General features: G+C 46.0%; 1 protein-coding gene across 2 annotated transcripts in view; it reads left to right on the forward strand.

The window, feature by feature from the left end:
- The first annotated feature begins 3,412 nt into the window (after positions 1–3,412).
- The window catches only part of LOC132458058 (unconventional myosin-VI-like), a 34,356-nt gene continuing 24,972 nt past the window's right edge, over positions 3,413–12,796 (forward strand). For both annotated transcript variants that reach the window (XM_060052518.1, XM_060052519.1), the window contains exons 1-10: positions 3,413–3,532; positions 6,361–6,540; positions 9,196–9,265; positions 9,366–9,439; positions 10,127–10,256; positions 10,669–10,774; positions 10,962–11,017; positions 11,103–11,200; positions 11,588–11,752; positions 12,387–12,467. In XM_060052518.1, the coding sequence (XP_059908501.1) occupies positions 6,424–6,540; positions 9,196–9,265; positions 9,366–9,439; positions 10,127–10,256; positions 10,669–10,774; positions 10,962–11,017; positions 11,103–11,200; positions 11,588–11,752; positions 12,387–12,467 (897 nt within the window). In that variant the 5' untranslated portion in view covers positions 3,413–3,532; positions 6,361–6,423. The remainder of the gene's footprint in view (positions 3,533–6,360; positions 6,541–9,195; positions 9,266–9,365; positions 9,440–10,126; positions 10,257–10,668; positions 10,775–10,961; positions 11,018–11,102; positions 11,201–11,587; positions 11,753–12,386; positions 12,468–12,796) is intronic.

The following is a 12,796-nucleotide window of genomic DNA, read 5'->3' on the forward strand; positions in this document are numbered from 1 at the left end:
GACCTCACCTCCAGCCGCCGCTCCCTCCAGACCTCGCCGCTCCCTCCAGACCTCGCCGCTCCCTCCAGCCGTCACTGCTGATTGGACCCTGGAACCCCGCTAGTGGGATACAAACTGCCCCTGAAAACAAAATAAATAGTTTTTAATGCTTTGGAATACTTCCTTGGAAATAAAATATGAAACGTGTGAAAGTGATCAACTTGCCTTCATTGCTGAACTTGGTTTTTCTTCTAATGGACTCTTGATGAAATGTGCAAATGATCAAATATTTCCAAATGTTAAATTCGTCGAAACGCTTTATGTTTCGTACTATGCGGTGAAGTATTGCATCAGCTAGACCAAGAGCAGAGTCACCCGTTTCATTGCTAGGTATTTTAGGTTTGCCAACTGACAGAAAATCGTGTCAAATTTTAAAACATATGTAAAGTTCAGACCACAGTTTTGATGTCGCAAACCAGCTTCAGAGCTCCAAACAAAGCTGAATTTACTGAACCCGCAGCAGTCAGATTTGAAGGGCTTCAACAAAAGGACAGACAGTAAACTCGTACATGACACCAGGGCCGACGGACTGCGGGGAAAAGTGAGACAGTTGTGGGGGGGCCCAAGGCAGAGGGGGGGCCCATGGCAATAAAAATAAAAAATAAAATAAAAAGGGGGGGCCCAGGATTTGGTGCAACGGCCCTGCCAGGGCCAACGGACTGCGGGGGAAAGTGAGACAGTTGTGGGGGGGCCCAAGGCAGAGGGGGGCCCATGGCAATAAAAATAAAAAAGAAAATAAAAGGGGGGGCCCAGGATTTGGTGCAACGGCCCTGCCAGGGCCAACAGACTGCGGGGGAAAGTGAGACGGTTGTGGGGGGGCCCATGGCAATAAAAATAAGAAAGAAAATAAAAAAAGGGGGGCCGAGGATTTGGTGCAACGGCCCTGCCAGGGCCGACGGACTGAGGGGGAAAGTGAGACAGTTGAGGGGGGGCCCAAGGCAGAGGGGGGGGCCCATGGCAATAAAAAAAAAAGGGGGGGCCCGGGATTTGATGCAACGGCCCTACCAGGGCCAACGGACTGCGTGGGAAAGTGAGACAGTTGTGGGGGGGCCCAAGGCAGAGGGGGGGCCCATGGCAATAAAAATAAAAAATCAAATAAAAAAGGGGGCCCAGGATTTGGTGCAACGGCCCTGCCAGGGCCGACGGACTGAGGGGGAAAGTGAGACAGTTGAGGGGGGGCCCAAGGCAGAGCCCATGGCAATAAAAATAAAAAATAAAATAAAAAAGGGGGGGGCCCAGGATTTGGTGCAACGGCCCTGCCAGGGCCAACGGACTGCGGGGGAAAGTGAGACAGTTGTGGGGGGGCCCATGGCAATAAAAATAAGAAAGAAAATAAAAAAAGGGGGGCCGAGGATTTGGTGCAACGGCCCTGCCAGGGCCGACGGACTGAGGGGGAAAGTGAGACAGTTGAGGGGGGGCCCATGGCAATAAAAAAAAAAAGGGGGGGGCCCGGGATTTGATGCAACGGCCCTGCATGACACCAAACTACACATAAAAATAAATAAAAATAAAAAATAAAAATAATAAAACTACATTGCACGGAATGTAGGGCGTTTGCACAGAATAAAACCACACTGCACAGATTAAAAATAGGTTTGAAAATTATGAAAGAAAACAGCACAGAATAAAACCAGCAGTCCAAAGCAGCAAGTGTATTGGAAGTTGAAAAGTAAACAGAAAGAGAGAATGTCAAGTAGCCTACTGTGTTGGCGCTCGTGTAAATCGGACAAGCATCTAAACCACGAAAAACCTTCCAGGTTCCCAAAAGAAACCCTCCAACCCTGACTTCAAACACGAGCACTAACCCTGACCTGAAACTTCCATCAGCAACCAAATGGGCCTGCCGCGGTAGAAGGCATGTTGTTCCATTGAGATTAAGGAAGATGGATGGAGAAAAGATGGGAAAGTAATATTTGCGGTGCACAAAAAAAAAAAACACTTCATCCAGCTCATGAGATAGTAAACGCTGGGGGCACTCACCGCGGGTTGTTGAAGGTGCACGGTGGGAGCCCCGGTGTCCGGAGGGTTCAGAACAACACGCAAACACGACGTCCAACTAATAAAGCTAGGTTCATAACCTCAGCTTTCGAAATCCGACGCAAAAAAAACAACAACAGCCGCCACCGGGCGGCTCTTTATCTGGAGGCACGGGGCGACTCAGCTGGAATCAATCAAGGACTAATGAGAACAAGAACGGGATTGGCTATATGCGAGAAGCCCGGGACAGGGGATTTGAGGGGTTTGCACATGATAGGCTAGAAGTTCGATGTAGGTTAATGGAAATGTAGACTTTGTAATTCTTGTTTCTACTGTTTTCATCTTCTGTGGTTTCCGACTGGAATCCTCCTGTGCTGCTCTCTCCAAACATGATGAAAACAAACTAGCTGATTATCTACGATAATTTATGAATCGCTACGATTTATTTGTTTATCTATAAAGAGAGAAAATAAATATGAACGTCTCCCATGACGACGTTATGTATTTTGTCTTCCCTGCTCTATCAAGCCAGGCCACTAGATGGCGCCAGTGTGCTGTTAGACCGCCTCCATGGGGGTCCAGTCTGCGGCTACCTCCACAGTGGGCCTCAGTCCAACTCCATGGGGGCCCTCAGTCCACGCTGGAGGAACGGGTCTTGAGGAATAATAGGATAACTAACATTTAGCAGAACAAACACTTGGTAGGGACAACTAATGTCGCAAACGTTTTTAGGATCAAGGTTGAAATGAGGGTGATGTCGCATCATTTCAGCATTATTGAGAACTTCGTACAGTTATCATTTCCTTTTTCATCTCACCAGGTTTATAGCACAGATATTTTAATCTGGGAACAAAAAACGTCATGATAATGTTGACATGCTGTCATCTTGTGTAGATAATAAGAGAAGGTCCAAAATAGAGGATTAAATATCCTAATTAGATTTACAAACCCCGAGGTTGCCTTCAGCGGTAGATTGGATGTCTTCTTAAAAAAATAATCAAAAGGTTTAGAATTACAAACTCTTAATTATTCACGAGTCTCAAGGCTGCTTTGTCTGAAGTTTGGTTCAGCTTCCGTGTTAAAGGAACAAAGTTACAGAAAATAACCAACAATACGTTTTTTTAATGAATAGGCGGTCATATATTGTTTATTTGAATTTTGTGAAGATAATATAAAATCGCTGATATTCAATAAAAACTATTAGCCTACTTTGATAAAAAAAAACGTCTAATAAAGTTTTTTGTAAATTTTTTATCGTGTGTCTTCATTGAGTGCAAAGCTTCCCGTTGAGTTTCCAGGTAATATAATTGAGTAAAGGTAACACGCGTCTGTTTCTCAGCTCCTCTGAGGTAACTCTGAGGTATTCAGAGTGACGTCCCCGCCTCCCGTCCTGAGCTCTCCCTCTCCCCCGACCCCCTCCCGTCCTGAGCGCTCCCTCTCCCCGGACCCCCCACCAGACCTGCACACCTCGCTGTCCTCCTCCTGATCACTATCACCTCCTGAAGCTCATCCCAACGTAAGTGGAAGTTCCTTTATGTCTTATATGCTAACATCTTAACGAAACGCTTTCTATGATCGACGGCCGTTTGAGTGGGACGGGGTCCCGAAACGGAGCGGAATATATAGGCTATATTAGTCTTTGTAAAGCGATTTTGTGTTTGAAGTTGTAGCCTACTTACAAAGACATTCTAAAGTCGAGACTACTTCGGTAGGCTATCTAGTTACAGCACCCGTCCTGTTCCTAGGGCTTATTTAAGGGGCTTAGTGTGTCTGTTTCCACCTGTAACTTGTTAAAGCAAACTAATTATCCTATCCGATCCCACTAACGTCGGATTATTATTATTAAGTGCAATATTTCTATATCCTGTTGGCAACACACATCACAATACATTTGTTTCCACATCCCTTTCCTTGCGGAGGAAGGAAGCGGAGAGAGAGGGTGTGAGGCTGCGTTCAGAACCATGCAGCTGCTCTCTGACTCTGAGTGTATTCCATGAGGCGGTGGAGTTGTTGGATTCAGACCTGCGATTTTCTCTGTCTGTTGGACACACTTTCACTGACTGACCTCATCTCACCTCCGATCTGGCTTAGGGTTAAATTGTAAGAGGATTAAAAGCAGAGTCAATGTTACCTAGGTTTAAATGCTCTATTAGGATTTATGTTGTGACTGACTGCATTCCCTGGATTATTCCCATTGTTTACATCACTAGAAACTCGGGAAAGTGTGATTCTCTCTCGCTCTCTCATGTATAAGCTGTCTTGCCTGTTAAGAGAAACTGAAGGATCTCCGTAGCCTTGATCTTCAACGAAAGATTAGCCAGCAGGTAGCCTTGATGAAAACATGGACCATAACATAACAGAATCCAGGGTCTCACAGAAATATGACAACATGAACAACCTTCCCATCGTATGTATGTGATGCTGTGATAGATGGTGTGTATGGGGATACAGAGTACATTAATGATGGGGATAGAGAGTCCATGATGGCGATAGAGAGTACATTAATGTTGGGGAAAGAGAATACCTCTATGATGGGATGGAGAATACCTCCATGATGGGGATAGATGATTCATTAATGACAGGGATAAAGAGTCTGATAGGGATAGAGAGTACATTAATGATGGGGATAGAGAGTGCATTAGTGATGGGTATAGGAAGTACATTAATGATGGGGATAGAAAGTACATTAATGACGGGGATAGAGAGTACATTAGTGATGGGTATAGGAAGTACATTAATGACGGGGATAGAGAGTACATTAGTGATGGGTATAGGAAGTACATTAATGACGGGAATAGAGAGTGCATTAATGATGGGGATACAGAGTACATTAATGATGGGGATAGAGAGTGGATTCCTAGCACCACTCCACTGACTACTGGCCTGCAAAGTCCGGCCTTTAGTAGTGAGGACTGTCTTTGGTTCTACTTTGGGTGATGGTTGAAGTGCTGTTTGTTTTCATGCCTTAGCACTAAGCACTAAGTACTAAGCACTAGGCACTAAGCACTAGATACTAGGCACTAAGCACTGAGCACTGAGCACTAAGCACTAGGCACTCTAGACACTAGGCACTAAGCACTAGACACTAGGCACTAAGCACTAGACACTAGTCACTAGGCACTAGACACAAGGCACTAGGCACTAAGCACTAGGCACTAGACACTAGGCACTAGACACTAGACACTAGGCACTAGGCCCGTTGAGCTCCAAAGTCTAGCCGTCATCCACGAGGCGTTATCAAGATACGATTTGAGTTATATTCTCAGTCGTAGCCTTTGCCATGTTGCAGGTTTTGAATTGCCGTTTGAATGGCCTTTGGATGACAGTGAACAAGCAGCCATTGTCTGTAAAGGGCGTTGTTCTGCACTCAGACCGTCCATATAACGATAAACGTAGCAGGCCAAGGTGGCAGGGACTATCACACAATGGCTGCCCTGTCTCTGACTGGCTTTGACATGCTTCACCACGACCTGTCTCATGCTAAGTCTTTAGTTATTACAAATGGTTAAACCCATTATTTCAAAAACATTTTTTGCTAAATTGTTCTTGGATAATATCTGTAATAATAATAATGTATAATTATTTCCTCAATTCCTCATAATGATTTATCATTCATATGAATACGTTTATTACTGTTACTGACTGTAACAGTGTTTTCCTGTACCCTCAAAGTGAAAGAGAAGGCAAGGCAAAGTGTTGCTTACAGGTTGATTCAAAAAGTTAAGCTGCTGAGTCGAAGGTGACCTCGGATTCTCTCTAAAACATGCCTCAGCACTTTCAGTCCCACGCACTGCAACATTTGACCTCAATTCTGGGGCTAATTAGGCTGCAAAGCCAGTAAGCACGACCTCTGTCAGTATGGGATTAACACACGTTTCGGCGGAACAGGGTCTGATGAAACATCTATCATCTGTGGGATAGATATACCGTAGATTAGATAAGATAAGATACTAGATTTATCCCTGACGGGGGAATTTGGTGAGATGTGCGAAGCTGTTGGTGTGTAATCCTGATGAAGATGATGAGGAAGGTGAGGGCTTCTGCTTGGGCTTCATAGCCAGATGTTGAGCTTCTATAAAGTGTGTGGCAACAAAAGCAGGGCAAAAGCAGATTAAAGGAATCGTCAATAAACACATGGATAGCAGTATGACTCCAGGGCGGTCTCTCAAAGAAGTGTATCTCTACGGCGGTTCATTTAAAGTGTTCTTACATTGAGACCAAAGATCCATCAAGATTACGACGACTTTAAAGGAAAGTGTGATAATGTTTAACTCTTCACTGCGACTTCCTGGTTCTACTTCCAGTTACATTCACCCTGGCCGTCCCCCATCCCTGTGCTCACAGGCCCCGTGCGTGTGCGTGGTTGTGTGCGTGCGTGCGTGCGTGGCTCCTGACGACGGGACAGCCATGGAGGACGGGAAGCCCGTGTGGGCGCCCCACCCCACCGACGGCTTCCAGCTGGCCATGATCGTGGACATAGGAGCCGACTCGCTCACCGTAGAGCCGCTCACTCAGCGGAGCAAGGTGAGCTCATCCTGGCCCCTGTGTGCACCTGCGTGCACGTGTGTGCACGGCGCAGGCACATGCACACTCTCCATTTCTTTCTCACTCTCTGTCTCTATCGAATGCACTCATGCACACACATACACACCCACAGACACACTCTCTCACACACACACACACACACACACACACATACACATACACACGGTCTGAAGGTAATGTAATGTAATCTTATGACTGTAAATGATTATCAGTATTATCAAAGCTTTCTGAAAGTCACACAAAACCTACCATCAGAGGAATGACATCACTGCAATGAAAGTTCCACTGTTTTAGCTCCCCAGTCTCCAGTTGATGGGGGGGTTTGAGGGGACAGGTGTCTGTGGACCCCCCCCCCCACCCCCCCAGTCTCTAGCGATGGGGGGCGTGGGGGTTTTGAGGGGACAGGTGTCAGCACAACAACGTGTTGCAGGTGAGAAACATGAGAGAGCGGCGAAGGCAGCGCCACAATGCAGGCCGGCATTAATAAGTGAAGAGGGCAGCAGCTGCTCCGCCGGCCCGGAGAGAGAGACGCTCATTAGGAGGAGGCCACCTGCTGCACCTGAGACACAAGGCCCCTGGGGCCACAGCGTACTGGGGCCCCTGTATCCAACCCCCAGCTCCTTCCTGCAGTGTTTACCTCCTGGAGCAGCATATACATTTGTTTCTGTTTTACTGCTTCCCTGGCTAGGATGAACAGTGGTTTATTTTTTCTTACAGTTGACCGTGTGATTCAATGATCAAGTTATTACTGGGTCTGTCTTCATGTTGATCATTTAGAAGCTTGCGTTGCAAAATATACTATTTTAAAGAAGTGTTTTCTTCCACTTATGTTGCTCGAACTCAACTTTACACGATGTACCGCGACGGTTAGTTCTTACGGTACTCTGTGTGGTGGTTCTGTGTTCTGTGTTCATAGCAGTCGGACAGAGCGCTCCTCATTAGGGCTGCTCTCTGTTCTGTCTGCTCTCTCCTGGATGCCTGCTCTCCCACGGCTGTTAGTCTGTTGAAATGACCCTCCAGGCCACCGTAGAGAGGAAAAACAAAGCAGACATTCTGTTGATGATTATCCTGTGTTTATGGGAGTGCACCATGCATCAGTAGCTTGGAGATATGTCCATTGTATCTAACACACACACATCAACACACGCACACACAAACACATACAATCACACACACACCAACACACAAATACACATTTACAGTATCATCCACACACATACATACAAACACACTCACACACTCACACACACACACACACACACACACGCGCACACACACACACACACACACACACACACACACACACACATCCACACACACACACACACACACACACACACACATAAACGTATACATATACAGAGACCCACACACATGCACATACACAGATATAAGGGTAACACAGGCACATAAACACACACACACACACACGCACGCACACACACACACACACACACACATACACATGCACACAGACACACATACACATACATACACACAGATGCACATGCATACACACATATAATGCATTGCATTATGGCCGTTTCGTAGACAGTCGATTCAGCTTTGATATTCAGGCATTAACCGATTGTAGTGCTCCGGTTCTGGCTCTGTGCCTCAGCACCTCTCAGTAACAGGAGCAGTAATTGCCCCGGGTCTGTGTGTTATAGGGGCAGGAGGGTGAGAGGGGGGTAAGGGAAAGGGGCTTCGCGTGGTTGTTTCTTACCCTGGAATTGTTTAATACCATTTCCCCCCGCTCCAGGTCTCTGCATGCTAACACGTGCACGCATGACACACACAACACACACACATGCTCACATCACAACACACACACACACGTGACACACACAACACACACACACACATGACATACACAACACACACACACACACACACACACACGCATGACATACATTACACACGTGACACACACACACACACACACACACATGACATACATTACACACGTTACACACACACATGACACACGTTACACACAAACACACACACACACACACACACATGACACACGTTACACACACACAGGACAGACGTTACACACACACACACACATGACACACGTTACACGACACACGTTACACACACACACACACACATGACACACGTTACATACGTGACACGCGTTACACATGTTACACAAAAACACACCATTGAAACATTTGACACACACGAACACGTTACACACTCACACACACACACATGAAACAGGTTACACACACACAACACGCGTAACCCACCCAGACCTGCTGGGGTCAGGCCTCGGCTCCTGTGTCTCTCCACCTAATTATTTAGACGGCACTGCCCTGTCTCCCCGTTCCTCTCTCAGCTCGCTCCTTTGAGCTGAGATCAATGAACTCAGAATCCCGACCGATGCAGAGAAAATCCGAGTGAAGGCTTCCGTAATCACGGCTTGGATCTTTGACTCCAATCCTATTTCACTCTCTACTTTCTTTTTCACATTGACATATTTGTCATATTTTTAACAATGTTGAGCAATGTGTGTAATGAAATGTCAAAGAGAGATAGAAAGGAATGAAGGAAGGATCCACATCCAATTCAACATGATGCTGACGAAATAGTACCTGCGTCATAAATGTTTGTTTCCATGTGCAGCCCTTTCTGGCGCAGATGAGCCAAGTGTTCCCAGCAGAGGAGGATGTGAATAAACACGTTGAAGACAACTGTAAGTGAACTCTGGTTTCTGCTGCTGAAGCTCATTTGTTGAGTAGTACTTTCTGCAATACATATGAGACCTTTGGAAACATGTGTTTGTTTCTCCGCAGGCTCCTTGATGTACCTGAACGAAGGCACTTTACTCAACAACGTCCGCATCCGCTACAGCAAAGACCACATCTATGTACGGATCTCACACACACACGCATACACTCACGCACGCGCTCATGAACACACACGCACGCACACACACACACACACACACACACACACACACACACACACACACACACACACACACACACACACACACACACACACACACACACACACACACACGCAGACGATAAGCTCCCTTACCCCCAAAGCTAAAGCTATCCAGTGACGATGATGATGATGATGATGATGATGATGACAGGGAAGGTAGGATGAAGGTGTGCTGACCGGTTCTCAGGGGTACCCAGTGTCAGGTGGGAGGCCGAGGTGGGGGAAAAGCCCCCAGAATCGGGGTCCAATGTGGGGCTAAGCTTCGTAGCTCCCAGGGACATCTGGTTAATGCCTGCATGCTAAACAGAGGAACCCTAGTCATGGTAGTCATGGTAACTCTCGTCGTGTTTTACCTGCCTCACAAAGGCCCATTGTCCAGGTGTTCGTTCTTTTACTCCAACAATACCCAGAATAAGAGAACAAATGTGACCCACCACTCTTTAATGATTAATACTGACCCATGACACTAATTAATAACTAATAATTAATTATAACTAATAGATATGTGACCCACCACTCTTTAATGATTGATGCTGACCCATGACACTAATTAATGACTAAAAATGAAGCACCCACTAATATATGTTCTATCCTCTCTACACAGACCTATGTGGCCAACATCTTAATAGCTGTGAACCCATACTTTGACATCGCTAAGCTGTATGCTCCAGAGACCATCAAGTCATACCAGGGGAAGTCTCTGGGGACCCTTCCACCGCACGTCTTCGCCATCGGTGAGGTTACCAGTATTACTTATTAGAGGGTCATCGGAGGGTCGAGGTTATCAGTTTTACCTATTAGCTGTCATCAGAGGACGCTCGTTCACAGACACTGCGAGGAAGGTCTCTGGGAGACGGTGGGGTGTCTGCTTAACCTGCATAGTTTGTGTATTGGAAGTCGAGCACATTACTATTTTTGTCTTCTACAAAAGATGATGCAGAAATCGCATTCTAATCATTGTCATAAATCGACCAGATTTGTTTAAACAAACAAGACAATGTTTGCATCTGTCTACACTGGTCCCATTTACGTTGCGTTTTATCGCTTTGAATTTGAATGATGCCAAGATTACTATTCGTCCACATTTCCCGTCGTTCCGGAGAGAATATCTGTCAATCGCTTGCTAATGTTTTGCTTTGTGTTCAGCGGACAAGGCCTTCAGAGACATGAAGGTTCTGAAGATGAGCCAGTCCATCATTGTCTCTGGGGAGTCCGGCGCCGGGAAGACGGAGAACACCAAGTTTGTTCTGAGGTGGGCACCTGAATGAATTGTGTATCAATGAACTGAGCTGTACGTATGAAAGCGATGCTGCTGAAAATAGATATCCACTAATTCAGATACTTGGAAATAATGGTTCATAGGTACAATGGTTATTCTGCCAGGTCTGCATCCATCAACTTGTTGAGCTGTTTGTAGAAGATGTTCCTTTTCTCTGTAGATATTTGACAACGACCTACGGAACCGGTCAAGACATTGACGAAAGGATTGTTGAAGGTACCGGATCAAAGTGACTACAGGAACACCATAAGCTAATGAGCTGCTAGCGACATGCTAATCGTTTCTCCTGGTTTCCTCTCAGCCAATCCACTCCTCGAGGCCTTCGGGAACGCCAAAACAGTCCGGAACAACAACAGCAGCCGCTTCGGGAAGTTTGTGGAAATCCACTTTAATGAGAAGGTAGGTTTCCTATTCTGAAACAGCATGAAACCCTAATGAGCTCCTAGTCTAGTCCTAGTCCTTGTCTCTACTGGTGCGGTAACCCTAACATTAAAACATGAGGTTAATGTGGTAATGCTAGTTGAGGCAGTGGTTATACTGATCGAGCCTTGACTCTGCTGGGGTACTGCTAGTGTAAAACATTAAAAGATGAGTTACGGTTAGCCCTGGTGGTAATGGTTATACTGGTCTAACCTTTACTCTGCTGGTGTCCCCCTGATCAGAACACGGTGGTGGGGGGGTTAGGGTTCTACTGGTCTGACTCTGCTGGTGTCCCCCTGATCAGAACACGGTGGTGGGGGGGTTAGGGTTCTACTGGTCTGACTCTGCTGTTGTCCCCCTGATCAGAACACGGTGGTGGGGGGGTTCGTGTCCCACTACCTGCTGGAGAAGTCCAGGATCTGCATGCAGAGCAAGGAGGAGAGGAACTACCACATCTTCTACCGGCTCTGTGCCGGCGCCTCCGACGACATCAAGAAGAAGCTCCACCTGGACTCCCCGGACCTCTTCAGGGTGGGTCCAGATTAGAGCCTCCGTCAGGGAGCCTCCGTCAGGGAGCCTCCATCAGGGAGCCTCCATCAGGGACCCTACGTCAGGGAGCATAAAGCCTGAAAAAATAAAATAGAATAATCAGATGTTCGTAAAGAAACAAACATTATATTTTTTTGACCTAATTTCTGTAATACATTTTTTGCAACCCATATTTGCAATTCCAACAAGTCCCACTAGGTGTCACCCAGGCGCAGTGTTGTTATTCAGACGGTGGTTGAGTGCGCCTATGTGTGTTCTAGGCTTACGTGTACATTCCCGTCATGGGAATAAAGCGAGCGATTTAATAAGGATCAGGTTTGTTCCTAGTTCCTCGTCCTCTCCTAGGTTGTTCATTGCTCATGTTACCAAAACAAAACAAAAAAACAAAACACAAAAGTTAAAGAGACACTGGCTGTTGCTTTAGTTGTTTATCGGGAGCATCGTCATTGTCCCGGCCCCTAGGGGAAATTCCCTACGTCCCTGTGTCCTAGTATCTGAACAGAGGCTTTAAAGAGATTAGAATGTAACCAATGTATTGCTCTGTGTCCCAGTACCTCTGAACAGAGGCTGTAAAGTGATCAGAATGTTACCCATGTATTTCTCTGTGTCGTCCCAGTATCTCAACAGAGGCTGCACACGCTACTTCGCCAACAAGGAGTCTGAGAGACAAATCACACAGAACCGCAAGAGTCCGGAGGTACTGTGATATTATCTGGTGTCTTTGCAGTAATTATGCATTTATTTAGCAGAGTATTATATTTTCGAATACCATCAGAAAACACAAACATGACAAACAGTGAGCAATGAAAGGTTGGACAGAAACATAATATTCTTCCATAAAAGTTGAATTATCTTCATAACGGGCATACAGTTGTCCTGTCAAGCAACACAAAGGGAATATACAATGAATACAAATGAAAGATGGATGAAATGTTTATCTAAGCAGACATACTTATGTCCTTACATTACATTTTCTCAAAACGAGTTTTCAATGCTAAGCTGGAAACCAAACTACTCTCAGGAGAA

The sequence above is a fragment of the Gadus macrocephalus genome, chromosome 5 (genome assembly GCF_031168955.1).
Source record: "Gadus macrocephalus chromosome 5, ASM3116895v1".
NCBI classification, from domain to species: Eukaryota; Metazoa; Chordata; class Actinopteri; order Gadiformes; family Gadidae; genus Gadus; species Gadus macrocephalus.